The sequence below is a fragment of the Centroberyx gerrardi genome, chromosome 1 (assembly GCF_048128805.1).
Source record: "Centroberyx gerrardi isolate f3 chromosome 1, fCenGer3.hap1.cur.20231027, whole genome shotgun sequence".
In the NCBI taxonomy this organism is placed as follows: domain Eukaryota; kingdom Metazoa; phylum Chordata; class Actinopteri; order Beryciformes; family Berycidae; genus Centroberyx; species Centroberyx gerrardi.
The window spans coordinates 33061885-33087436 of record NC_135997.1 but is presented as its reverse complement, the minus strand read 5'-3'; the positions used below and the strand labels follow the sequence as shown (position 1 = coordinate 33087436).

Below are 25552 nucleotides of genomic sequence, written 5' to 3'. Positions count from 1 at the left end.
AAAGATTTGAAAGCTGTTTTAGGTCAAGTCACTGTTTCAAGTCACTGTGTGTGTGTGTGTGTGTGTGTGTGTGTCTGCCCCCCCACCCGGCATGGACGGATACATGCGGTGACAATTGATTGACACCATCGCCCGTATCCTAATCTCCCCATAACCCGGAAACAAGAAAGAACCCCCACCGCTCATCTGTGACGCCCCACTGATGTAAAGCTCCACAGAGAATGTATTAGATGTATTAGACAAGACGGAAAAAACGATGATTTTTGATGAGTAAGAATACATTTATTTTTGTTTTTTTAACTGATAATATTAGTAAAAAAAAAAAGCAAGTTCATTCAGATGTACAGTAGAAGTTTAGAGAACCAAATTCAGGACTCTGCTGGTCTTTTAGTTAGAGTTTCCCAGGTTTACAATACAGATTGGGCTTTCCTAAGCCATAAAACTAATTTACGTGAGATGTTGAATGGAGTGGTATTCCCCTGAGTGATGAGGATTTTCATTTCCCCCGCTCCCTTAGCTATTCCTCTTCATTGTTGTCCCCGTTCCCCTCAGCCACTTTAATTATTTACCATAAAATCATGAGTGCCCGCCCGTCACTGGCTTTATTAGTTTCAATAAACACTTGTTGCACAAACCCTCCGTCTCTCCCATTCATTATTTCTTTTTCCCACGTTCATGCTTTTTCATTAATATGCTTCATTCGCATCTATTCCTGTCTCCATCTCGGTGTGTCTGCCCATTATGTCTTGAACACCAGATGACCCAGTCAGCTGTCGGGTTCATCTGAAAATTAGGAATTTGTCATTAACTGTATTGAGTGGCGTTGCTTTGCTAAACTTAGGTTAATTGGCATGAGCATGGCTTAAATTTCAGCCAAGTTATGATACACTGCTGTCGTTAGTTGGAAAGTTATATAAGGCAATCGGTGACACGTTTTAAAGTAGATGACAGATGTGTGACCTTTTAAGGCAATATGGGTGGATGATTCCCCCGGTAACTGTGACTAATCACATTTTCTTTGTTACTTTTGTTGCTTTTAGCCCTCTAGATCAGTGATTCTCAACCTTTTTCATATCAAGGACCCCTAATTTAGTACACATTTGGGCCACGGACCCCCATTTGATGAGATTTTTTTCTCTCTGACCCAAATCTGAGAATATTTTTATTGTTAGATATGATTTTGTCCAGAATTCCATGACTATCTGTATTGTAGGTAGAGAGATAACAGAGAAACTATGATCAAAACAGTCATTCTTCTACATTCTCTAATTGTGTTAACTTCTTGTAAATTAAATAATGCTGAAGTTTAACAATTCTTCAATTTGCTTGGGACCCCTCGGAAACCCCTCAAGGACCCCTGGTGGTCCCCGGACCCCATGTTGAGAACCACTGCTCTAGATTACCCATTTGTCAATCCCCTACCCTGCTGCAGCCACAACGATGAATCAAAGATGGAAAAAGGAATCAAAGATGCAAATCAAACACCTGCTTGATTTGCATCTTTGGTTGGATTTGTATACAAAAGTTTATTTCCACTCACCCAGTTGCCATGTGTGGAATAGAGACACACTGCATTTACACTTTGTTGTTAATGTGGCCAATGTGTCTCTCACCACCTCCGGAGCTGGTGTGGAAGATTGGAAATTCAATGTCTTGGGTGCATTTGCACCTGAATTCTATGCGTGGTTGCACTTCAAAAACACAATTCGATCCGGGACGCATGTTGATGCGATGTGTATAGGGGGGTCACTCACATACACACATACACACACACACACACAAAGAAAGAATTAAAAGTAAGAAGTAGAAAAATATATTCCTACCTCTCACAGCTCCAGTGTATAAGCGGCCACTTTACTGCCCTGCCTGTCTGTGGGATAGTTTCCAAGGTGATAATTATGTGGCACACAGCTGCTCATTCATGTTCCCCACTGGCTTCTAAAAATGTCTCTGGGTCTGATGTGTGTGTGTGTGTGCGCGTGGCCGGATCTTTGTAAGACGGTGTTAGTTAGCTGAGATGTGATGAGATTGAGGTGGGACGCTAGTGAAAGGATTCCTGGCACAGATAGTGGAGTGACGTGTTGAGGATAAGACATCATGAGACCGATGGAGTGCAATGGAGAGAGAACCAGAAAGAAAGAAATAGAAAGAGACACAGTACATTTACATCCTTAACGGTATCGAAGAGGGAGATATATTGGGCAGATATTGGCCTTTTATCAAGTATTATACTGGAGAGTTTTAGTGTCCCATGATGGAAATGTTTCAGAGGCTTTTTCACCCTGACAAGAATGCAATTCTGGGGGAATACATGTAATTTTTGGAAATTGTTTGTAAAATAGTCACATTTAAAGGTGCCTGAAGTAATATCTGACTTTTATCGGCCTATCAGCGACCAAGGAATTGCAACATCGACAGGTCTGTAATTGACACAAAGTCACATTATCCCAGTGGAGAGGGGTAAGCCAGCTAATTAGAGCAGAGATCCAACAGGAACGTCTAGTGAAGAGGTAAAATATCACCATGCTGAATACCGGAATAATAATACAGCTTTGTCATTTGCTTTTTTGGGCTTGGGGAAAGAAATGTGTTGCAACGCCGGTCGCTCACTCGTAGCACCGTCATCCATGGTTGAGCGGTTGAAAATGCCTTGTATGCAGGGCCGGCTCTAAACTGCTGGAGGCCCTGGGCAAAATTTGCTGTGGAGGCCCCCTTTTTAAGACAAATCCTACCCACCATCAAGCAAGAAAGACTGAGTAAAAAGTAGTGTTTAAAGCTTTGTGTATTTGTTACCTGTTATACGATACAGTACATGAATATCAAAATAAAATGTGACAAATACAAAGGTGAATGTGGAGCTTAAAATGAGCTTCAGCCAATAAGATCCATCTTTTGCTGGGGGTGGGCCTTCCCCGAATCAGTGTTTTTAATTGGTTTTATGATCTCTGGCACCTAATGTATTCAATAAGAACGGTAAGATAGAAAGTAGAAAACATACATTAAAGGATGCTTGAGGCCCTAGGCGTTTGCCTAGTCAGCCTATAGGGAGAACTATACATACTGTACAAACCCATACTGTATCAGTGAAACCCTAGTAGAAAGAGAGAGCAGCGAGATGAAAAGTAGTGCTAGAAAGAGCGCTTAGAGACCGATGGCTGCAGTAAACAGAATTATAGTTTGATGAGGCTCATATCTATAGTATTGTATTGACTTGTGTTGACGCACTCATAGACACTGATCTCATTATGGCAGGGCAGCTCGGATATTGATTGTCTGACTGGAAACCCCATTACACGCATTCCTTCAGTTGCCGCCATTTAAAATGCTCAAGGTTCAATGCATTTCCCCGCGCCTCTGATAGCAGGGCGCCGGCCGCCCCTGCGACCGGCCTCAAATAAAGGGGGGGGGGGGGGGGGGCACGGTCATTTCGAGAGGCCTTGGCTATCGATCGCCAGCCGAGCCCCGGCCTCCTCATCGGACATTCTGACGCTTTCCGCACTCGTCTTCTCGTTGCTGAGAAATTTCCCACAGCATCCCCTTAGTAGATGTTAACAATGCGCGCGCAAGTCAGGGGGAACTGAGACGTATTCCCTCGAAATCAATTAATTTCAAACAGTTTCAAGTGCGTACCCCAACTGGAACTATAACTTATGGAAGTGAATGGAATGGCTTGGGTGAGATTTTGAGGAGCGGATATAAACTAAATGTTACTGTGTGTGTGTGTGTGTGTCAGCGTGTGTTCACTGGTAATATCTAGTGGGATACAGATAGCCTGGAGCTTGTGCTGGAGATTAAGGAGTACCTCAGGGTCTTGACCCAACCTAGTGGTTGTTGTTAAAGGGCAATGGAATCAATAGAAACAAACTTTAGTGGAGGGGAGAGGCGAAGAGAAAGGAGGTGAAGAGAGGAAGAAAATAGTTAAAAGCAGCGAGAGAGATGGAGCGGAGGCAAGGATGGGTAAGGCATGAAGATGAGTCGAGGGGAGAGACTGTGAAAGTTTAAAAAAAAAAAGAGGAGTGATGGTCAAAGAGCCCATGAGACCTCGGAGGCAGCGTAAACAAATAAACACATAATCTATTTTTTTCCCTCTACCTCTCTCTGTATCATTCACACACACACACACACACACACACACACACTGTCAGAAACACCGCTCAAATTCCCTTCAATTTCTCTATTTGTCCTCTGGAGAGGGCCTTTGAACAGAGCAGCTTCATCTTGTATACTCTGACCTCCAGCTTCCTTGCTCACTTCCCCATGGAGCTCACACCAGCCACCTCTTTTCAGCAGCAGAATACACACACACACACACACACACACACATGTACGCACACACACCGCTCAGCAGACGGGAGCGCCAGAGAGCGAGTGTAAACACATAAAGATATAAACTCCACCGGCAAGGCACCCCTTGTATTTATGGTTCCTGTTTTTAAAGCCTACCTATCAACTGTATTTCTCCCTCCATATAATGCACAGAAGATATTGATCCATTTTTTCTTGTGTGCTTCCATCCACTTCTTGGCTTTTGTCCTGTAGGATACATCTTTTCACCCAAGTAAGTAAGTTCATATTCATGGTGCTCATGTCAAGTCTATTGCCTGCTTCTGTGGGGTGAGGCCACTTGATGTGCAAGTACATCTATAGATGGAGTATTGGCCTTTATAGCAAGACTTCTCAAACATTTTCATCTCACCTTATGCTGTCCATTGGAAGTCGGAAGTCAATAGTTCCGAGTTGGTTTTCCCAACTTCCAATCTAAATGCGTTCCAGTGCGTCTGCTCATGAAAACATGACCACCCGCAGCAAACTCATGTTTGCATGGCAAATGAAAACTATAAAGTTGTTACAAGTTTTCATAACACAAAAACTACAAGTTAATGATCAAGTAAAATCAAGGTTTAACAAGTATAAACTGATGCAAAGGGAATTCAGTTTACCTTTCATCGTGTGCATCGCCATATTGCTGTGACGTCAGGTGTGTTTATGTCGGCAAACTCTTTATGAATTTCTAAATTTACGCCGACCATTCCGTTGCACTTTTCCGTGTCAGAAGTTGTTTTTTTCCAAGTTCCAAATACTAAGGAATGCACCATTATTCCCACAGCAACCATATCGCACTCAGGTTGGGAAACTCCCAAAAGAGCAAGTAGCCTAGTACATTCCAGCTATGTCCTAACCAAGATGCACATCACACAAACATCAGGAATCAGACAAACATTTAGAATTTCACAGATTCTATTAGAAATCAAAGGATTTCAATAATCCAGAGGGATGTAGGTTCATATGTTAAGGCAATCTGGTCCACTATAGCTAGCTACCTGTCCTAAGTAGCTAGCTAGTTGTGCACTAGACTAGTAAGATAGCTAACCTCCCTGCTAAAAGCGAGCAGTCGTAGTTGTTCCCACGATTGCTAGCTTATTTCATAACCGTTAGGTCTATCTGAAGTCCTCACCTATGTCAGTTGACATAAATTAAACCATGGATCCCCATGGATAATATTTTGTCAAAGACTCCATTTGGCAAGATTTTTGTTACACTGTTGGCCACATGGGATAATAACAGTGGTGAGAGATTACAACAGTCAGGCCTAGTATAGTCAAATTATACTATCCCTCATTGGGGACCCCCTGTACCTCCCCACCCCCTATGGCCCCACTTTGAGAATCGTTACCTTATAGTTTTATCCCCAATCTCTTTCTACAATGCCGAGTATCGAGTAGAAACTCAATTTTAGTCTTTGTTGTGACCCAGCCGGAAAGCCCCGAGCATGCTGGTCTCAACGTGGACTCTGGGAACCACAAGGCCGCTGAACTGGCTGCTTCTGGACCATTTTTGGGGAAGCTCAGGGCGGCTTAGATGAGGACCAACACAGTCAGGGCCGGGGATTGAACCTGTGACCTCGCCGTCTCCAATTCACTGCCTCTCTGACATCAAGGCCACACAATGCAGCAGCCAGCCACATATTTCTCCAGCTCAAACAGAAGTCTGTGTTTCTGTTTCTTTCTTTTTTTTTTTTGCTTCGGTACCATTAAAAGCCATCAGGCCTCTCTAAAAATAAAACAGCAAATCTCCCGAAACTATTCCATCTTATAAATCTGCCAGACACAGGAGTTCTGGAGAGAGGGACAAGTTGACAGTAAATGAATATTGATTTTTCCTCTCGTACTGTGCAGCTGGTTTCTGGCTGAGTGAATTTACACTTACAGAGTTGTCAGAGCGTGGGTTGTTTAATGGGGTGTTATCAATACACAGGGGGTTTGAGTGCCGTCTGTTGGTGTGGTTACATGATGGATTGGCTGGTGGGTTTTAGTTGGGATGTAGGAGAGACTGGCGGATTGAGAGAAAGCGAGGGATTGGTAAAGGAAGACAGAGAGAGGAGCAGTGAGGGAATGTGTTGAAAATGTGTTTAAAGGTGTGTTTGAGTTGTTAAATTGTAAAGATGCTTCACAGAGGGGACGTCTCACTTCAGACAAATAAGATTGTTTTGGAGCATTTGAGCAGTCAGGGTATTTATAGTGCTGTCAACCCAAGTCATTTGCAGTATGCAATCCCTGCTGTCTTTAGTTGTGATTATACACAGTTCTCAAATGTGTAGTCTGTACAGAATGAGATTTGAAGACATTACTACAAAAAACAACCCAAATAAATGTTAAATTCAGGCCCAATTAATTAGTTATTTGCTTATTATGTATTACAAATTACTCCACATTCTGTAAGTTGTTCCTTTTCCAGTTCTGCCAATAAAACTACTTTTGATTCAGTGGTTTGATTTGAGAAAAAAAAAAGTGAACAATTGAATTGAAGGACAAAATTAATGACAGAGAATAAAAGAGCAAGAGTTTGTGTGGGTGTGAGGCAGATTTTGCAGGAGGTTGATATCACGAAAAGGCGAGCGAGTTCCGAGGCACTAACTAAGGCGGGAGGTGATGTGGGGCGGGGGGAGGGGGGGAGCAAGGCACAGGGGATTTGTTAGACATCTCTGAAAAGGTCACAGCAGTGCTGGAGTGGGAAATACATGCAGATTGGTTGAACTGTGTGTGTGCTCCCTAGAATTTCTTTTTTACGAAAGTTAAATCCCTTCAACCGTTTTTTTTTTCCCCGAAGTAAGTCATTGAAAGCATATCTTCTCTCTTTTACTCTTCACTTCTTTTCCCTCCTTTTCTCTCGTACATTCTTTACGGGCTATAACACCTCCTGTGTTATAGAATATCTATGATGAATGAGAATAATTCACCTTTTTCAAAGCTGCCAGGTAGTAATGGCGGTGTAATTAGTTCAGATGGAGACGTCAAGCCCCTCATTATCCATTGTCTCCCTGTTAGCTACTGCAGTTCATTTACAATTAACCGCTGCAAATATTGGCATAATGTCTATAGTGGCTATAATTTAAGCACTGTTTTCTAATGCCTATAATTAGGGGTGCAACGGATCACAAAACTCATGGTGCGGATCGTATCACGGTTTTGAGTCACGGATCGGATCATTTTTCGGATCAGCAAAAAAAAAAAAAAAGGGTTAAATTAATTTAAAAATGTGCTACTTGCAGCCCCCTCTCTCTGTCTGTAGTCACCACTCTGTAGTCTCGCTCAATGTCCCGCCCACAGCACTATCTGATTGGTTACACATCACGAGTAATAGCCTATCAACACTGAAGGCTATGCCACAGACAGGCAAAGAGACCGGAGCTTCTCCGAGCGGAGCTGTGTGTCGAAGGGAAGGCAGCATATTGCCGAAGTTGCAATAAACGCAATATCACAATATTGTGATCTATTTCAATGATGACAAGCATGCCCAGTTTCCCAGTTACACCACTGAAAATGCCCAAAGTCATAGCCTACGGGATTTCACTCAATGGAGGCAAAAGCGACGGCTTTCAAATCAGTCGCTTTTCCTTTTTTTTTCTTCCCTAACACAATCATTGCGCTGCAGAGTAAAACACAGCAAGCATCTGTCTTGTCTGTATCTTTTCACTGCAACTCTGCGAGACTCTCGAGATTTAGGGAATTATTACTTTAAAAAGTAACAGCGGCAGTAAAACTGTATTTCACACTATGATGGTTAAACTTTGCAATTAATCCACGGTTCACATGCGTGCCCAACCGTGGGGTCCGTACAGATCACGGATCAACTACGGTCCGTTACACCACTACCTATAATGCTTATTATGTAAGCGTTGTGTCATAATGCCGTTGACTGCACAGATATACGTAGACTTAAAGGAATCGTTAATCAGCTGTTGCTTGAGGCGTATGAACCTGCAAAATATGCATTTTAAATAGCTGCACTGGACATCCTTGTTAACTTACAACTGATATATTGGTTTGCTGATATATGAGGCCAATATTGGTCTTTTATTAAAAATCGGATATTGGCCAGTCAGTGTCGTCCACCTCTGATATGATAGACAGTTATTGTAGAATTGATCAGTACTACGCTGGTTGTCTATGGGAAGGTCTTAAAGGGAGACCAAATGCAGAGACTACTTCTCAGGTTGGACTGACATCTACTGGTTAAAAGCATTCTATCGCAATTGTAATCTGCTATTGGCTGATCTCGGTTGCTATTGGCTGATCCATGACAAAACACACAGGTAACCAAGATCAGCCAATAGCAGATTGCAAGTGCAATAGCGTGCTTTTAACCAGTAGATGTCAGTCCGACCTGAGAAGTAGTCTCTGCGTTTGGTCTCCCTTTACCCTGAACTGATTGTAATGGAACATATTGATCCGATTCCACATGAGCATGCATGGATATGTTTTATTGTCTTGGGTGTCAGTGGAGAGTTTAATGTCCCATGATGCTCTTCTCCACCCTGACAAGAGTAAAATGCAGCTTCAGTCAAAAACAAAATCCATATTGGTCGAACCCTAATTATTACCCTAATTAGGTGAATACAGTTCTTGAGGTTATACAGGAGTTTGGATCCACAAGCTCCACTTCCAACTATGTGTCATGATCACATTTCACCTCACGATATTGGCAAATGACTTCATCAAACAGCAGCTCTCTCTGCAGCCAGAGGTTGACTGGATGGTGATTATGAAGCAGTTCATTTCTAATGCTAATGTACAGTATATGCTGATGACGCTCTACTGTCTGTCTCTCTCTCTCTCTCTCTCTCCCTTGTCTCTCTGTATATCCAGTGTTGCTGTTAGGTATTTTCCTGTACACTCGCTGGCGGAGCTACAAGGGGCTGAAGGAGGGGGTTTACCACGTCTCGGCGCACCACGACGGCTGGGAGGACATCCGAGAGAACGTCCTCAACTACGACGAGGAGGGAGGAGGCGAGGAGGACCAGGTACAGTACACACACACACACACACACACACACACGCCCTCACACCATTCCCTGTCGTTAAAGGCAGTTACAAACGTCGGATTGCACGGGTACGCTCATAATTTCACTCAATGCCTTTGATTGACCGCGCCGCCATGGCGCACACACATACACACAAATACACACATTGTGACATGCTTCCTGACTCACACACACACACACACAGAAACACACTTACTAGCAGAGGACTGGACTAGCACACATGCGAACACATGAACTATTAACAAGTTGCTTATTAACATGCATATTAGTAGTGTATTGGTTCATTATTAGTCAATACAAACCACTTATTAGCACCTTATTTTGCATTTTGCTTATTTTTCCCTCAATAGCCTCCTACTTAGTGCTTCTAGCAGTCAGTAAGGAAGTTCTTGGACATGAATTGGGCTCTTAGTCTGCTTTGCTCAGTATGGGCTTATAAGGTGCTAGTGTTACATATTATTGAGGAAAATTATTGAACAATTGAGGAAAAACCCATAGTTAATTGTTAATATGTCTTCCCCAATCTAAAGTGTTACCAAGTGTTTTATTGAAATATCAGAATCAACATTTTTGTTCCTGTTCCAAAATGGGATGTCCATTATTAAACAAGTATAACGCTTACTGCGGTCTGACAATATATGTGCTCACATGAAGGTAACACTCAGTATGGGTTGATAGTTATGGAATTTTCTTACATATACAGCATCTTTTGAAATACTCAGCCATGAATGCCAGGTAACCGTCTTTTTTTTCGGCCTTAAGTGGATACAATCAATTCAATTTGGAATGAAATTCCATAGTGTGTGGTTTGTGTGTGTGTATATGTGTGTGTGTGTGTGTTTGTTTGGGTGTGTTTTAATTAGGCCCACGCAAAATACTTATCTCCTCTCTCCAACAGCCACTGTAACCCACAAGCACTCAAGCGTCGAGAGGGGCCTTAAGAGCTCACATAATATCACGGCTTTGATCGAAACAAACACAAGTGTGGCTGATGGAGTGCCTCTACCTGATAACACACGCGTGCATACACACACACACACACACACACACACACACACACACATATGGAGCCATAGAAATAAACGCACATAAACACAGTTGTCACACCTTGATAATACCCCAAAACCCTCAAGGTTTCGTCCTTGCAACTGCAGATCACACGCAGCCATGCACATACAAACACACACCCACACCCCCCCCACACACACACACACAGTCATTATCCCCTATAATAATGCCATATAATACAGCAGATGCTCGCAGTAATATCTGATTCTCGAGAGCCTTGTCAGAACGCTCTCCGGAGGAATAAAACACACGGGGCTCCGCAACGCTCTCCACTCATCACATAATCAATTTTGCAGGGCGACCTACACCTCCATATGTGTCTTTTCTTCCTCCTCCTCCTCCTACTCCATCCGTGTGTTTTTGTCTCCGCCGCTGCCATGGTTACAGTTTCGGTCGAATCACGTTAGCACTGAAGTGATTGGGTGTTATACATAAAAATAACCGAATGGATGTCCTTAAACCCCACTGCATATGAGAGAGACGGGCAGAGAGAGGGAGACGCCCTTCATCCTCCTCTTTGAATCACACACCCACTCAAATTACTTGTCTTCTGAGCCGTGCACACACACACACACACACATACAAACACACACACTCACACATTTTGGTTCCTTCTCTGAGACAGTAAATGGAGATAGATTGGAAGCTTAAACAGGCGGAACAGTGAAAGTAAATTTAATGGCGCGACTTGATCCTCTTTCTGCTCTCTTTCATTTTTCGGCTCGCTCTCTGTCGCATCTCATTCTTCTTTCCCGTCTCGTCTTTCTCACCGCCTCTTGCTTTTCTGTCTGTTTGCTCCCCTAAAGTGTCTTTTCTGCTCTTTAACACTTTCTATGCTAACAGGGACTTTTCCTCTGTTTCCTCTGCTTGTGTGTGTGTGTGTGTGTGTGTGTGCGTGTGTGTGTGTGTGTGTCCAGAACGCCTACGACATGGCGGAGCTGCAGAAGTCTCTCCAGCCCAGCCCGGCCCAGTCGGTGCAGTACTGCCGCTCCAGAGCCCTGCACCACCCTCCGCCCCCCCACCTCCACCACCACCACCACCACCACCTCCTGCACCAGGCGGCCCCGGCCCCGCCCCCGGCCCAGCCTCCGGACGCCCTCAGCCGCACCGCCGGCTCCGCCACCCTGCCCCCGTCCGCCGCCGCCTCCTGCTCCACCGCCACCACCGGCGCCGCCAGCCTCCGCCGGGACGTCCCGCCCACCCGGCTGCCCGCGCAGGGCCAGGCGCGCCCGCCGCAGCTGCCGCGCCGCTCCCTGTCCTTCTCCAGCCAGGACCTGGCCCGCTACCTGTGCGAGATCATCCGCGACGCCGACCAGCACCCGGACACCGGGCCCTTCGACTCCCTGCAGGTCTTCTCCACCGAGGGCGGCGGCTCGCCCGCCGGCTCCCTCAGCTCCTTCAGCTCGGCGGGGCTGGAGGGGGGCAGCGGCGGCGAGGGCGGCGGAGGAGGAGGAGGCGGAGGGGGAGGAGGAGGAGGAGGAGGGGAGGGCAGGAGGGAGGAGACGCTCGGGGAGTGGGGGCCCCGCTTCGAGAAGCTGCGGGCGCTGTACGAGCGGGCCGAGGCCAGCGACCTCTGAGCCCCGGAAACTCTGAAAGCGCACGGACCGGAATCGGTCCGACGCAGAGACGGGACGCTATTAGCGGGACAGACTTGACCAATCAATTAGCAGCTGCTCGCCGGCGAACGAGGCAGGAAAAACAATGGGCTGACAAGAGAGAGAGAGACGCTCTGCTCTCTGTGTGTTTGCACCCCGCCCCTGGCCTCTGTTGACTGAGCGCTCGGCGCGGCGGGCGCTGTATTTACCGAACGACGAGCCCCGTCAATCAACGCGGCGGCCACACAGACACACAGACGAAAGCGGCCCTGAGAAAAGAGCCCGCTCCCTCTACCGTGGATGACAATGTTGCGGGAACAGACATTATCAAACCTGTCAGTCAGGCTGGAGGCTTCGGAGCGTCACTCACTTACCTGGGCTACTCATAATGACGGAGCTTAGCTTCACTGTCAACAAATCAGTTACAGCCGCAGCCGCCGAAACCCCAAAACTTCAACTATTTCATAAGCTGCTCTGGATAAGTGTCAGCTAAATGCCTAAAATGTGAATTGCGAACATATTGGCCAGGCTTTGATCTACCTGAGCCAATCAAAGCCACTTGAGATTTCGCTTTTATCCCGTTGTAAATAACACAGAAGGACTCAAGCCTATAGAATCCACACTGCGAGGTGGACTGAGACTGTGGAGAGGAGTGGGATCATTTTGAGTAGCCCACATAACGCCGTCTCCCGGATCTTTCGCTATATAATGGACACACTCTGTTCTCTCTGCCCGGCTGTACACAGCTTCTTTCAGTGTTTATACAGGGGGGGAAAAAAGAAGCGCTTTGACCGTCATTGGGTTGCGTTGGGTGAGGTTTTTTTTTTTTTTACCTTCTTCTTTCTGTAATGCGTCCTTCGCAGGGTTCAGTGATTCCGTATTGGTCGGGCGTTTGAAGTTTCCGACGCTCGCCCGGGTTTGTCACGCGCCGAGCTTTCTACTTACACCGCGCCCTCGTCTCCATTTGATTTCCTATTCTCATTCGCTCCCCTCCGCCGCTCGCTTCCTCCGCACCCGGGGGAGGACGCACGCAAAAATTCAAACAGCTTTTGTAACAAAAGGAGCGGGAGCGGACGTGCGGACCGCGGGAGGGAGGGAAATACTTGCTCTGTTGCTCTGTTCCACATCCACTCTTCCTCAGGCATACCAAACGCAGCGACTGCGAGAGACTATTTTAACAGACGGATTGCTTGGTAGAATACAAACTATGTCAAATGGCTTTCCAAGGTGACTAGTCAATGAATACGAGTGAAAAGAGGAGGGTGGAGGGAATGTGGGGGGAAAAAAAAAAAAAATACATATATCAATTTTCTGAGCTGTGATGCCTGTGCCACACGCACACGAACCCTTTATTTTCCCTCGCGGAACGATTGTGCACTCAGTGTGATAATTGTGGGAGAACGGAGCGACAGAAAATTGCAGGGAAATATTTTAATGCAGCAATTATTATCTAAGCTGTGAATTGTCAGCACGGGGGCAAGTGTTCACTTGTTTGGCTTTCCTTGCCACTCAGCGAGGTTGATGGATCTTTTCTTTTCCCCTCCGCGCCGCAAAAATCACTTCCCGCTGCTCTGGAAGCGGTGAGAACAATTTGGCAGAAAAAGGAAAGGGAGGCGAAAAAAAAAAAAGCCAAAACAAAACACAATGGGGAAAAAAGCAGCGAAAAAGGGGATTGTGGATTCTGAAAAGCACCTGTGCTTTTCACCTCTGATGAGCGGGAGATGATTACAGGGTAGAGGGTGAATCAGAGAGAGAGAGAGAGAGAGAGAGAGAGAGAGAGAGAGAGCGTGTAACCCAACTCAACTCGTGCCTGGCTCTGTGTTAAAATGTGCCACCGGTGCACGGAGCTCAGTGGCTCCATGGGGAGCCCTAGAGAGGGGGGAGGGATGCTGCGAGCGATGGCTTTCTGGGGGTACGGTTTGTTGCACAGCAAATGGCATAAATAGAAAGTCATGTGTCCCCAGCCCCACCCCCACCCTCCTTTCCCTGCCATCCTCCAGAAAAGGCCAACCTGGCTTCTCCTGCATGTTCGAGGGGAGGGGGGAGGGGGGGGGGGGGGGGGGGGGGGGGCTGCATTATGTCGGAAGAAGCAGCAGTCCCTCTCATCACGCTCTGTTTTTTGTATTCCGTTTTCCCTCTTCACGCCGGCAGAGGCTTTTTCGGCGGAGAGCGGTTAAATGGTAGGAGTGTGTGAAAACACATCAGGGCTCTAATCCTAATAGGAGCCGATGGCTCGCTGTCATGCCGGAAAACCAAAGGATTGCGGGCACTTTCAAAAAAGTCGACAGAGGAGTCGATTTCCCAGATTGCGGCTTTTCAGAAACATGGTAATTTTCTGAGAAAGCAGAGGCAACAATGCGGGCTTCGGGAAAATAAGATATGTGGCGGTTGGGGGCGAGGGTGCAGGAGGCTGCGGGATGATGCCTGACAGTAACGCACACAGGCTTTTTTTTTTTTTTTAATAGACAATGGGGAGTTCCTAGAGAGAGGATGCTTTTTTTTATTCCTCCGTTAGAGAGAGGGGCCGGGGACTGATCCTGCACCGGAGTATGAGGACGCTTCACACGGCACATTTCTCTCTGCGGCTAGCAGGAGGAGCGACTTACTTCTCACCGCCATTCATTTGTACCATAAAAAAAACGGCTTCTTCAATGTTGTGTTATGGGTGCAGACATGTTGTGAACAATGTTGCGTTTTTACCTCATTTGTAAATACAGAGATGAATTAATTAAAAGTTGTCGCTTTTTTGGTCAAGAAAAAGCACCGTGGGTCAGATGTGCAGCAAAAAAAGTGACCGTATCTTTTTTTTATCATTATCCTGATGATGAGCTTTGAACAGTTACGTGAGTGTTTTGTATTTGCTTTGATTTTTTTTCTTTTTTTTTCTCAATAAATTCATTTATTTGCACTGGCCGATTGTGCTGAATCACGACTGCGTTTGGAAGAGTGAAACGGAGAGTATACTTGAAAACGACGTAATGAAAATGAACGAAAGAATGAAATGATGAAAGAGGGAAAGAATGTGGGTGCTGCCCTCAGATGGATGAGAGCGAGCCAGGCGACAACATGCTTGGAAAAAAACACACAAAACAGACAAAGAAAAAGTTTTATTGACCATACTGACTTTATACAATGGTGTGTCAAAATGCTGATATCCAACTCTGGCCTTGGTAATGATTTCAAAACAACAAATACTCATACAGGCTTAAATATCCCACACACTTCCCTCCATCCAATATGCTTGTGCCAATAAAGTTATCATTTGCTAGTTTGTATGTTTTCTTATGGTATGAAAAAAAGTCCTGCTGTAGAATACTGAGCTGTACGACATGAGTTTACTGGAGAAAAAAAGTGGCAGAGACAAATGGCAGAGAAAAACGACCAAAGGCACTAGCATACATAATATGATATTCCTCAGGTAAACAACACAATATGATTTCGACGGCAACGTTTCAGTACAGAAGTGAGCGGTGGTGACTATGTCCGGAATCTGCAATATTAGCGGCTGACCATATAGAAGTTTGTATGCTGGAAAGTGAAATCATTCTATTGGAGTGCAACATCATCTCAAGAACCGAAATGATTTATGACTTACATAAATGTGTATCCAGAGACGGCGTTAGTGATTTAGACCACCTACTCAGGAGCAGCCTACACACTGTCGGCCAATCAAATCGTACTTGGAGCCTCCTTTATAGAAAAGTCTCAAAATCAATTCTGATTGCGCCAATGTGTGCATGTATCGACATTACTCATCAAAGAACTTATTTATATACCTCTTGAACTCCATTTGGAAAATAACCCAGCTCTATGTACACAAGTTCAGACAAAGGTTTCCTCACAGCAATGCTAGACTCAAACCTGCACCACCGTCCTGATGAGCATTCGGTCAGTAAAGGTTTATCCTTTACTCCCCGCAGATGACTGCTGACTCGAGGCTTATGTTCACAAATAGGTTCTATTTATACAGCGTCGGCTTTGATGGAAGGAGTTCGCAGCGTGACTGTCGAGCTGCTCCGAGCGTGTTTGAATATGAGATGTGATCTCGCGTACGACGGGGATCTACTGCTGAGGCGCGCAAAGTAATTGCTGTTCGTTCTTTAAATAAAGCAGCAGCGTGTTTTCAAAAATGATCTTGGAATCAAACTTGAGATAGAATCTGAGTGTATTTTCATACGAGGCCCCAGCACTAGACCCCAACCTAACCCAAACCCCCAAAAACTGTTCGTAAATCCAAACCCTAACCCCAATTCAATTAATGCCCAAAACTGCTAAACCCCAAACCCAAATCTGTGTTGAAGCCTGACAGCTAATGGTGAAAAGTAGGGTTCTTAACTGGCTGTCTGTTATTGGCTGGTCTTTGCGCCAGGTGATGTCACCACCTGTTGTACTCTATAGACACCACCTGGCACCAAAGATCAGCCAATAGCAGATGGCCAGTTCAAGTTCAGTACCCAACTTTTCACCATTAGATGTCAAATGACAAATTTGGGTTTGGGATTTAGTTACTCTTTAAGATAGAATCCGAACATATTTTTATACAAGGCCCCAGCACTAGACCTCAACCTAACCCAAACCCCCAAAAAACTGTCCAAAACCACAGCTAGTGTTTTGTAAATCCAAACCCTACCCCAATTAATGCCCAAAACTGCTATTTTAACGAAGCATTGAGTTCATTGACTCTGGTTGAGTAATGTCATGTTTGGCAATTAACGTCAAGCTTTACCCAGGATTTTCTTCCTCTTTTCCCCTTATCATTCCTCTTGTCCCATCCGTCCTCATGAAACGTTTTAGCCCCCTCCTAAGGGAGCTAAAAAGGTAACTAATTATCCCCGGTCTGAACATCGTCTACATCATAACCCTACAGGACCGTTTTACATCTGAAAAGTTCAAGTGGTCACATTTACTTGACAAATGAGCCTTCGATATAGTGTTGAGCTGAAGTATACGTACGGGGAAGCTACCGGCTTTCTTCATCTCCTTTTCATTAAGAAAACCAGACGGAGACAACACACAAAATGAACTACTAATACCAATATGTATGGAAATTAACAATGCGGCGGGAAAAAAAAAAAAAATTACATTAGTACACTCTTATTAGGCAAACATAATGGAATCACTTCACTCTCAAATAAAGCAATCAGACATCTCCTAAATTAAACATCCAATATGAAGCCGGGGAGAAAGAACAAGTGGTGATCCGAGTCTGCATTACAATGAGTCGGCTCCGACACGAGGCTAACGAACAACACGTTTCCGAAAGCGCCGCACTGTTTGTGCATGCCTGCGTGTGTGTGTGTGTGTGAGTGCGGATTATCAAAGACAGAGGTCCTCATTAACAAGTGTACCAATGTAGGCAGAACGAGATGAGGGGAAAAGATACAAGATGTGTGTCGTCCGCGCGTAACGCCCCAACCCATAATTACCGACACATCTCCGGCTTTTCAATCACCGCCTCTCCTCTATGCCTCCTCTCTTCCTCCTCCTGCTCTCCCCTCTCTCCCCTGTGTTCCGTTTGGTTAAAAAGGGAGAGAGAGAGAGAGAGAAAGAAGAAGGGGTGGAGATCGTCGCGAATCCGTGTTTTGATGCACTCGCGTCTCTCTTCTTCTGCTGTTTAAACATGAGCCGTTGCTGTCCTCCTCCTCCTCCTCCTCCTCCTCCTCCTCCTCTCTTCCAACCACAAAGCCGCGGTTTGATATGCAAGTGTTGGCCCTCTCTCTCTCGCAAAGTATTTTGGATTGTGGCGGGGAATCGGCATCGTTGTCAGCCCGCTGCAATTTCCTTGCCACTTACATTATTCATGTGCGTGTTTGCGTGTGCGCTTGCATGCGTGTGTGTGTGCGTGCGAGGAAGGGTTGAGGCTGAGGATGATGCGAATCGCAGAGCCGACAGCAGGAACAACACGACGGCAATCACAACAACACTGTCACAAATATCACTTGGTAGCGGCTTTGACCCCGGTTTTACAGGAAAAAACACATCGAACCCGCCCCACCCAGGCGAGGAATCGAATCTAATGAAATTATTTTTGATTTTCTTTTCGGGGGATAAACGATAGCGTCTGTCGCAGTGGAGCCAAATGTGCCGACCCTGGCCTACTTGTAGTCCGGGCTGAGTGAAGCAAACTCACTGAATGTGGGATTTTCTCATAGATACCACAGCTAAAAGACCTCCGGAAATAAAAATGACAAATGATTCAAAACTAGACTCTGTAGACTACCCACTATCCATGCTCCACGGTCATTAAACCACCTGGAATCACAAAAATGCGAAAGGTACTGGACAGACAATCAAGTATTCTGTTCATGTCATGAGACTACGGAAGCTACGGAAGACCAAAAATGAAAAAAATATGACGATTTGCCACTTCAAATGAAACCAAACTCTTAACTGTTGCTTGTGGTATCCTTGCCTTAAAGGAACACTTCACCATTTTTTAACCTTCTCTCCAGATATTGGTCCTCACCATGTCTGTCTACTCGCTCTGTGTCTCGGAGACAGGCTGCGGGACGTCCCAAAATTCAAATGGGGATTTCCAACTCGTATAAACTACAACCGCTCTCTCCAAGGTTAAAAAATGGCAAAACGTTCCTTTAATAACTGACCCTGGTTAAGAGCCTAATAATACTAGTGGCTTGGTTTGGAGATAAAACTGCTGACAGCAGGACTCCCATAGGTGCTTCCACACTCCAAGAACCAAAATCAAATGCAGCCCCAAGCCTTGAACCACAATTCATGGAGCTGAGTGTTAAAAAAAAATAATGGGCATGATCACAGCAGTTCACATAGAAGACGAGGAACAGAGTGAGAATTCAGTGTTTCCATCTCTTCTTCTGGACGTTTCTCCTCTCTGGCCTCTGACTGTGTTTTGCGGTCGGAGCCCCCGGTCCTGCTAGCGGGTCGGGTCGGGGTCCGGCGAGCTCCTGGCGCTTTTCTTGCGTTTCTTCTTGATCCGGTAGACGTGGAAGGTTTTGTTCTGGAAAGTCCTGGTGAACAGGGCGCTGTAGGCCGCCGCGTCCGTCTTGACGGCCTCGCAGAAGCGAGGGGAAGTGGCGGGAACGAGGGCCGGGTCGTTCTCTCCCGGCCCGTCCATGATCTGACGGGAAACAACGAGGCCATTGTCATCGCCATCATCAACAGCAACAATGGTGAGGTCATATCATGGAAGGGTAACACCAGTCTACACTCTAATCAATAAATCATTACCACATTCATTTGGAGACATTAGTTTAATTGGCGTAAACAATCGAGACCGTCCCTAATTTGGCGGGAAATCAGCGGGATTACTTTACGGCACCAAGGGATGATGGTTCTTTGGCTCCGCCCACTGAGGTTTAACTCAACCAATGAGATTATTTCTGCCTCCAGAGCAGCTCTGCCTCCAAGAAATGTTTGCCTAACTAAAACTCCAATCTGCTGTTTATTTGCAGACATGCATTGTAACATTAATTCATGACGTTAACCTAGTGGGAGTAATGTTAGCTAACAGCAGGAACTTTTAGCTTTAACTCCAGTTTGCTGGAACATAAACACAATATGGAACGTCATATGTTTACATGACGGATATGTTCCCTTCTCACTCACCTGGACAGAGCTTCACACCAAACTCAATTTTTTTTTTTGCCAGTTTTGCACCTTGCTCATCGGCAAAGGTACTCCATAGAATAAGACTCAAGACCTTTTCTGAATCTTTAGGGGCCACTCTTCAACTTGGCATACATAAAACCCACTTACTTCAATACAATTTCAACTTCTAGAATCCGTTCCCCTGTTATTCCCAGAGTTTTCCACCAAAATAATACACAGCGGAGGGCGGCAGCGAGCCGCTTCTAAAACCACTTCTAAAAGTTGATATGGTATTAAAATAAGAGCTGCTTGGCGGGTTGGATGAATGCTGAATTGAAAGACTTGAAAAGGTGATGGGTCATGCACTACCAGGTATAGACTTTTGCCGATAACGACATGGAGTTTGGCATAATGATCTCTGCATAGAGAGAAAAGCACGTACACTCAGTTCTAAGTAAGATCATAACACACATTGTTCTGACTTGCAGTAAATAATACAGAGAGACTTTAGCACTACATTTTGTTTCATGTATTTTCAAGTAAAAGAATTCTTCATTTGTGATGAGAGGCATACAGCAGCAACAGTCAGAAATTATAACTATAGCCTCATATTAATTGGAGTCTGCTGACAGGTTTGAGTTGGAGTGTGAGAATGCAAAATGGGGTGAAAACAGGGAGTCCTGTACAGAGTGGCTGGGTTACTATACAGTATATGAATGGCTCAGTGTTGGGTCTGCTCCAAATCAACTACTGAAAGAACTTCTTAAGAGCCAGACTTGGTCTTTGACTCTGATTTACTGATTGAGGGTTGTTTGAGTCATTACATTTCCATATAGAACAAAAGAACCCTTGAAGAAAATATACAAAATATGCTAAATATACTCAAACACTTTCCCATTTGTTCATGTAAAAAAAAAAATCTTAGGACCACCTGCTCTCTCCATGAACTACACGTAGCAGGTGAATCCAGGTGGAAACTCGGATTCCTTTTTTGGTTTCAACTATTAAATCCACTTCAGTCAAGGAGATGAAATGCAGCCGACAGGTTAAAGAGGGATTTTTAAGGATTTTTAAGCACTGAGACAAGGATTGTGCAGAAGTGGGTGGAGGTGAATATCAAGAAGGTGGTCCTAATATTATACACACTCAATTTGCATTCATTTCATTTGAGTCAAGCGTGCTTTTTTATTCTCTTCATTAATAAGACATTATCATTCATGGTAAACCGTGAATTGTAAATAATAAAGCTTTGGGTCGCACGTGCACACACACGCGCACACACACACACACACACACTATGAGTCATGGTAAACACATGTCACCCACATGTCCGTTGGCCAGGTCCAGCAGGTCTCGGAGTCTGCAGCCTCGCCTGTGCCTCCTCTCGTAGCAGATGCTGTCTTCCAGGACGAGGTAGTCGGCCCCGGCGGCCCTCAGGATGCTGTGCACCTCCTCCGGGGGCCGCTGAGCGTACACCTGGTACACCTGCACACCGTGCACACACACACACACAGACAGGGAAAGTCGATTTATGCAAGTTTATGTTGCTTTTTACCCACTTGGATCACCAAAAGACATTCTCCAGCAATTATTAAGTCAATTCTGTTATAGGGGGAAAACCTCTCTTCTGGAACTCCTTCATTGTCAAAAACATTCATTTTCTAAACAACACTGTTCATGCAAATGGTAATATACTCAATTATAACATGTTTACTAAAGAAATTGGGGTATATACATATGTACAATAGGGATCTAACAATTCATTCAGTTAGTGGTTCGGTTTGATACACGATCCTGTGTTCGCTGCTTGATATTATCATGATATTTTGAGCAAAATCTAACAGTTATGACTGAAAAAATCCTTTTTGAATTCTGAGGGAGAACAAAAACACAAATGCAACCCTAAACAGTGTGGCTACAAGTTAAATTTATAACTTTTCAACACCTTTTTAATGGCAGTTTGAATTAAATTTAAAACCAATGTCATCCCCAGATAAGCCCGAAGAGTAAAAACAAAAACAGTAAAGTATATGAAATATCTGCAAAGAGGTAGTGCAAAGAGAAAGCTATGTTTTTAAGACTTCTTAAACCATATTTAAGACTCAAACACATTTAGCCATATAGCAGCGACTGGAGTTTTTCATTGTGGTGTTGTACATGGTGCAGTGTGTTGCTAGTGTCACCTGGAAGGCAAGGCTCTCTAATATCTACAAACAGTCTTTGTCTTGTCAGTTACCTTGTTCACATTTTCTTCCTTAATTGGAAACCCAAAACGCTGCCACATAGCAGACTTAAAACCTGACAGAGCGTCCTCAGTTTCAGTCTGGCCTGAGTCCCTCTTGTCTCCTACCTCGTCTACACAGTGGTGAATTCATCTGGACTCACCGGAGGTATGATGACCCAAGCTAAAACTTTCCAGCTTTGCAATCTCTAGTGTTCAAATCAATGCAGAAGAGAAGAAGAAGTCCATACTGAATGTCATTTCTTAGATATTAGACTGCAGCTGAAATCGTAAAAATTCTTTCCAACTCCACAAAGAATACCTGCAAATTTTCGTATCAAGAAATGTAGTGTCACAAACCATGACATCCCTAATGTACAAGACCATAAATACACACAAATATAGTCTTTGCAACTCTAACCAGGAACAAAATGAACACTATAGTGTCAGAAACTTGTTTGGACTCCACATGGTTTTCAAAGCTGAGAAGGGAAGAGATATTTGATCATCCTATTCCATGGAAACAGATCTTTAACATGTTATATAAAGCATCTGAAAGTACCCAGATCTGGTCGTTTTGGCTCCAAGAAAGATGTTATACACTTGGAATACAGAAAATGTGCCTAGCTGCAGATGCTGCTATGAGGAGGAGGAAGAAATGATGCATTTAGTTTGTTACCGTCCTGTGGTGACTTCCTTCTGGCTAGCATACTGGTTGTCGTTAAATAATATCATCCTACCCTTAAATTATTTTGCACTTCTGTGGGGAGATCTCAGCTCATAATGTCCTATTGAATACTACCATTATACTACTTGGGGAATCCTTTATTTTCAAAACACAAAATCCATAACTTTTGCCATTAAGTTCCTTCTTAAACACTATTATATCTTGGAAAAAATGATTGCCTCAAGGAAAGGTCAACAGAAAGCAAATGGAATTTATTCTGGGCTTTTTTGTGTGTGTGTTATATTTCAATATGTGGTTATTGCAGAGGCGCATGCATTCACGTGTTGAACTCGCATATGGATGCATGTAACTGTAATTTACCTTTATTCAGCCCATTTCTAACGATATGTAGGCTACAAAAAAACAATAATTAGTGAATGGCAATATAAGAAGTGCAACAATAAATCTTTATAAGTACTATTACTATAAGAAAACACACTTAATGTGCACTATAATCTTATGAATTAGTTTTTCATCTTGGTTGCTTTAGATATTCACTACATTTTTCAACAACTATTACGGTTTATTTTTTTGTTTTTGTTGCTTCCCCATATGTTTTTGTCTTTTGTCCTGTAATGTCCTTGTCTTTTGTTCTGTGAAGTTGCCCCCACAACAACAAAAGTTTGTGTTGCTTTGAAGCTGCAGCAGACAACTTTGCACACTGGCAGCCCCAAATAGCAGCAAGTGTTCTAAGAACAGCAATACCCAGAAATCTTGTAAGTAAACTGCACACAGCACGCTCCTGTTTACCAACCCAGCTGGTCTCTGATGCTTTATACCAAAGGAAACCAAAGAGACGAGAGAGGAACAGATCTAACGCTGGTGAGTCCAGCTTTCTCTGGACGGAGCCTCACTGCTGTTTAGGAGACAGATTGGATTTCACTCTTAAAGGATAAGTTCATCAATTTTGGACCTATATATAATTTGTCTTACATACGTGTAGCACTTGGACCCACCCAAATATGACAAATAAATCAATCAACAGACTAATTAAATGATATCGTGTCACCTATGAATCTTGTTGCTGGGACAGAGGATTACCATTTGCACAGGCATTTCTCCGGCTTTACTTTACACAGAACAAATACTGGCTCAGGTCGGGATTTTCTCCGGCATTCGCTTTTTTTCTGGCTACTTTACACTGAATAAATCCCGGTCTTGCTCCAGCTTTTTTACTAGGTCGAGAGGTGGGTCGGTGCCGGGGTAAGTAGCCCTTTTTACTGGCATGTTATCTTCACACAGATTTTTTTTGTGTGTGTTTTTCTCTGTGTAAAGACGGCTTAAAGTTCAAAAAAGGGCAAACAATGACCATAAAATTACTCCAAACAGCATAAGTGGATCAAGTGTTCTGAAGCCAAACGACTGCACTGTGGGTCCAAAAGTCCAATATCTACCTCATTATCTCCTACATTTTCAGCACTTGTTCTACACTGCCAGCCTGTCACACAGTCACTACAGTCGCAAGCCGATGCTGACTTCATATGCTGCTGTAAATATGGGTAGAATGCACATGAACGGCCCAAAATGGTAAATACAAATGGGAAAGTTGAAGTCGGTGTCACGCATATATACAACCACTTTTAGCTAATGAACTAAGTTGTCTTAATGACTGTCGATCTCAGGAATACGAGCTTACGAGGAGCACCTGAAGGCAGCAAGACTCTTCCATCAGATCGCTGACAGCCAACAGGCCTGCAAGAAATAAAGTTTCCTTTCTGTTGACTCGACTGTTAATAAAATGCATTTGTTGGATCATTGCATTTGATTTGTGTTGTTCATTGCTATTTAAATGTATTCTAGCCTATTTGAAATATGTGTCCTGTAAATGTTCTACTTGAATCCTGAAATCTTACAAGCCATGTTGAAAAAAAATGTCCAACGAAAACCCTGATCAGTGGATAGTCTTCTACCAAACTTCTACCGGCTCCATGTGCAAGTGGGAAACAGAAAACTAGCTCTGTGTGCATGAAATCAGAGCCAATTTTAACTCCTGTACTTTGCAACTTTTCCGTTTAGTCTCAACTCCCCCGTGGAGCCTACAAATGGCTTTTTTGGAGATATTTTGACATACTCCGTTTGGACTGCTTGTTAGCAGCAAGAGGCCGAGCGACGGGAGCTCGCCGTTTCAACCGACAGCTGACTGGAGCCAATATTCTCTGTGGGTCCAAGTACTACAGGTTAGAGACAAATTATATACAGGTCCAAAATCAGTTAACTTATCCTTTAACTTTCCATTCATCACTCCACTGACCATACTGACACTGGAATTTCATTTGGGCAAACAGGATGAATCTATGGTGTATGGGATGGCACAATTTTTTCTTCTTTTACACCGTCATATGAACTACAGCCGTAGTTTTTCTGGACCAGACACTTTTTACTGTTTACATCTAGGCCAGCCAGTGCATTCAGCCGTGTGGATGAAGAGTGATTCTATTCTTGGACTAGGCCCATTTTGCTATTGATACTCCCCCCCCCCACACACACACACACAAGGACAAACTCTTCTACTGATGCTACCCAATTCATATTGGATGACTACTGCACATGTGTATTAAATCTACAAGAGCAAACCGTGTTCTTTGTCTACTACTAAATCATTTTTTAAGTGATTCCTTGCGAAGAACTGGAGACATTAATAAGCGCCTTGCAAATGTTTGAATATGCATTTGCACAACCTACCTCTTCAACCACACACACACACACACACACCCACACACACAGAGAGAGCCTAGAAGGTCTGTACCAGTGTCGTGGATCATTAGTGAGCTCCACACTAAGCTCCGGCCTCGCCAGCGGCTCAGCATGGCCAACCTCCAGCTGGGAGGCAAAACAAGGGCTCTGCTACCCAAGAGACAACCCATACATTACTTCCAGCTCATTGTGCAAATACACACACACACACACACACACACACACACACACACACGCAGGATACTGAAACTGAAATTGCTGAAACTGATCCTGAAAACACAACTTTGTGTATCAATCTGATACAGACTCAACATTGGCACAGAACAAGTTGACGAAATTGAAAATATTTCACACTTTTT

At 44.3% G+C, this 25552-nt stretch overlaps 2 protein-coding genes across 2 annotated transcripts in view; one reads left to right on the top strand and one right to left on the bottom strand.

The window, feature by feature from the left end:
* Window positions 1-11967, top strand: part of LOC139916098 (neural-cadherin) — a 293386-nt gene extending 281419 nt beyond the window's left edge. Inside the window, exons 36-38 of the mRNA XM_078288504.1 lie at window positions 9147-9301; window positions 11308-11827; window positions 11867-11967. Of these exons, the coding sequence (XP_078144630.1) occupies window positions 9147-9301; window positions 11308-11827; window positions 11867-11967 (776 nt within the window). The remainder of the gene's footprint in view (window positions 1-9146; window positions 9302-11307; window positions 11828-11866) is intronic.
* A 6691-nt stretch (window positions 11968-18658) lies between these two features.
* The window catches only part of dpy19l3 (dpy-19 like C-mannosyltransferase 3), a 46409-nt gene continuing 39515 nt past the window's right edge, over window positions 18659-25552 (bottom strand). The window contains exons 18-19 of the mRNA XM_071913167.2: window positions 20878-21036; window positions 18659-19081 (exon numbers count right to left, since the gene is read on the bottom strand). Coding sequence (XP_071769268.2) covers window positions 18878-19081; window positions 20878-21036 — 363 coding nt within the window. The 3' untranslated portion in view covers window positions 18659-18877. The remainder of the gene's footprint in view (window positions 19082-20877; window positions 21037-25552) is intronic.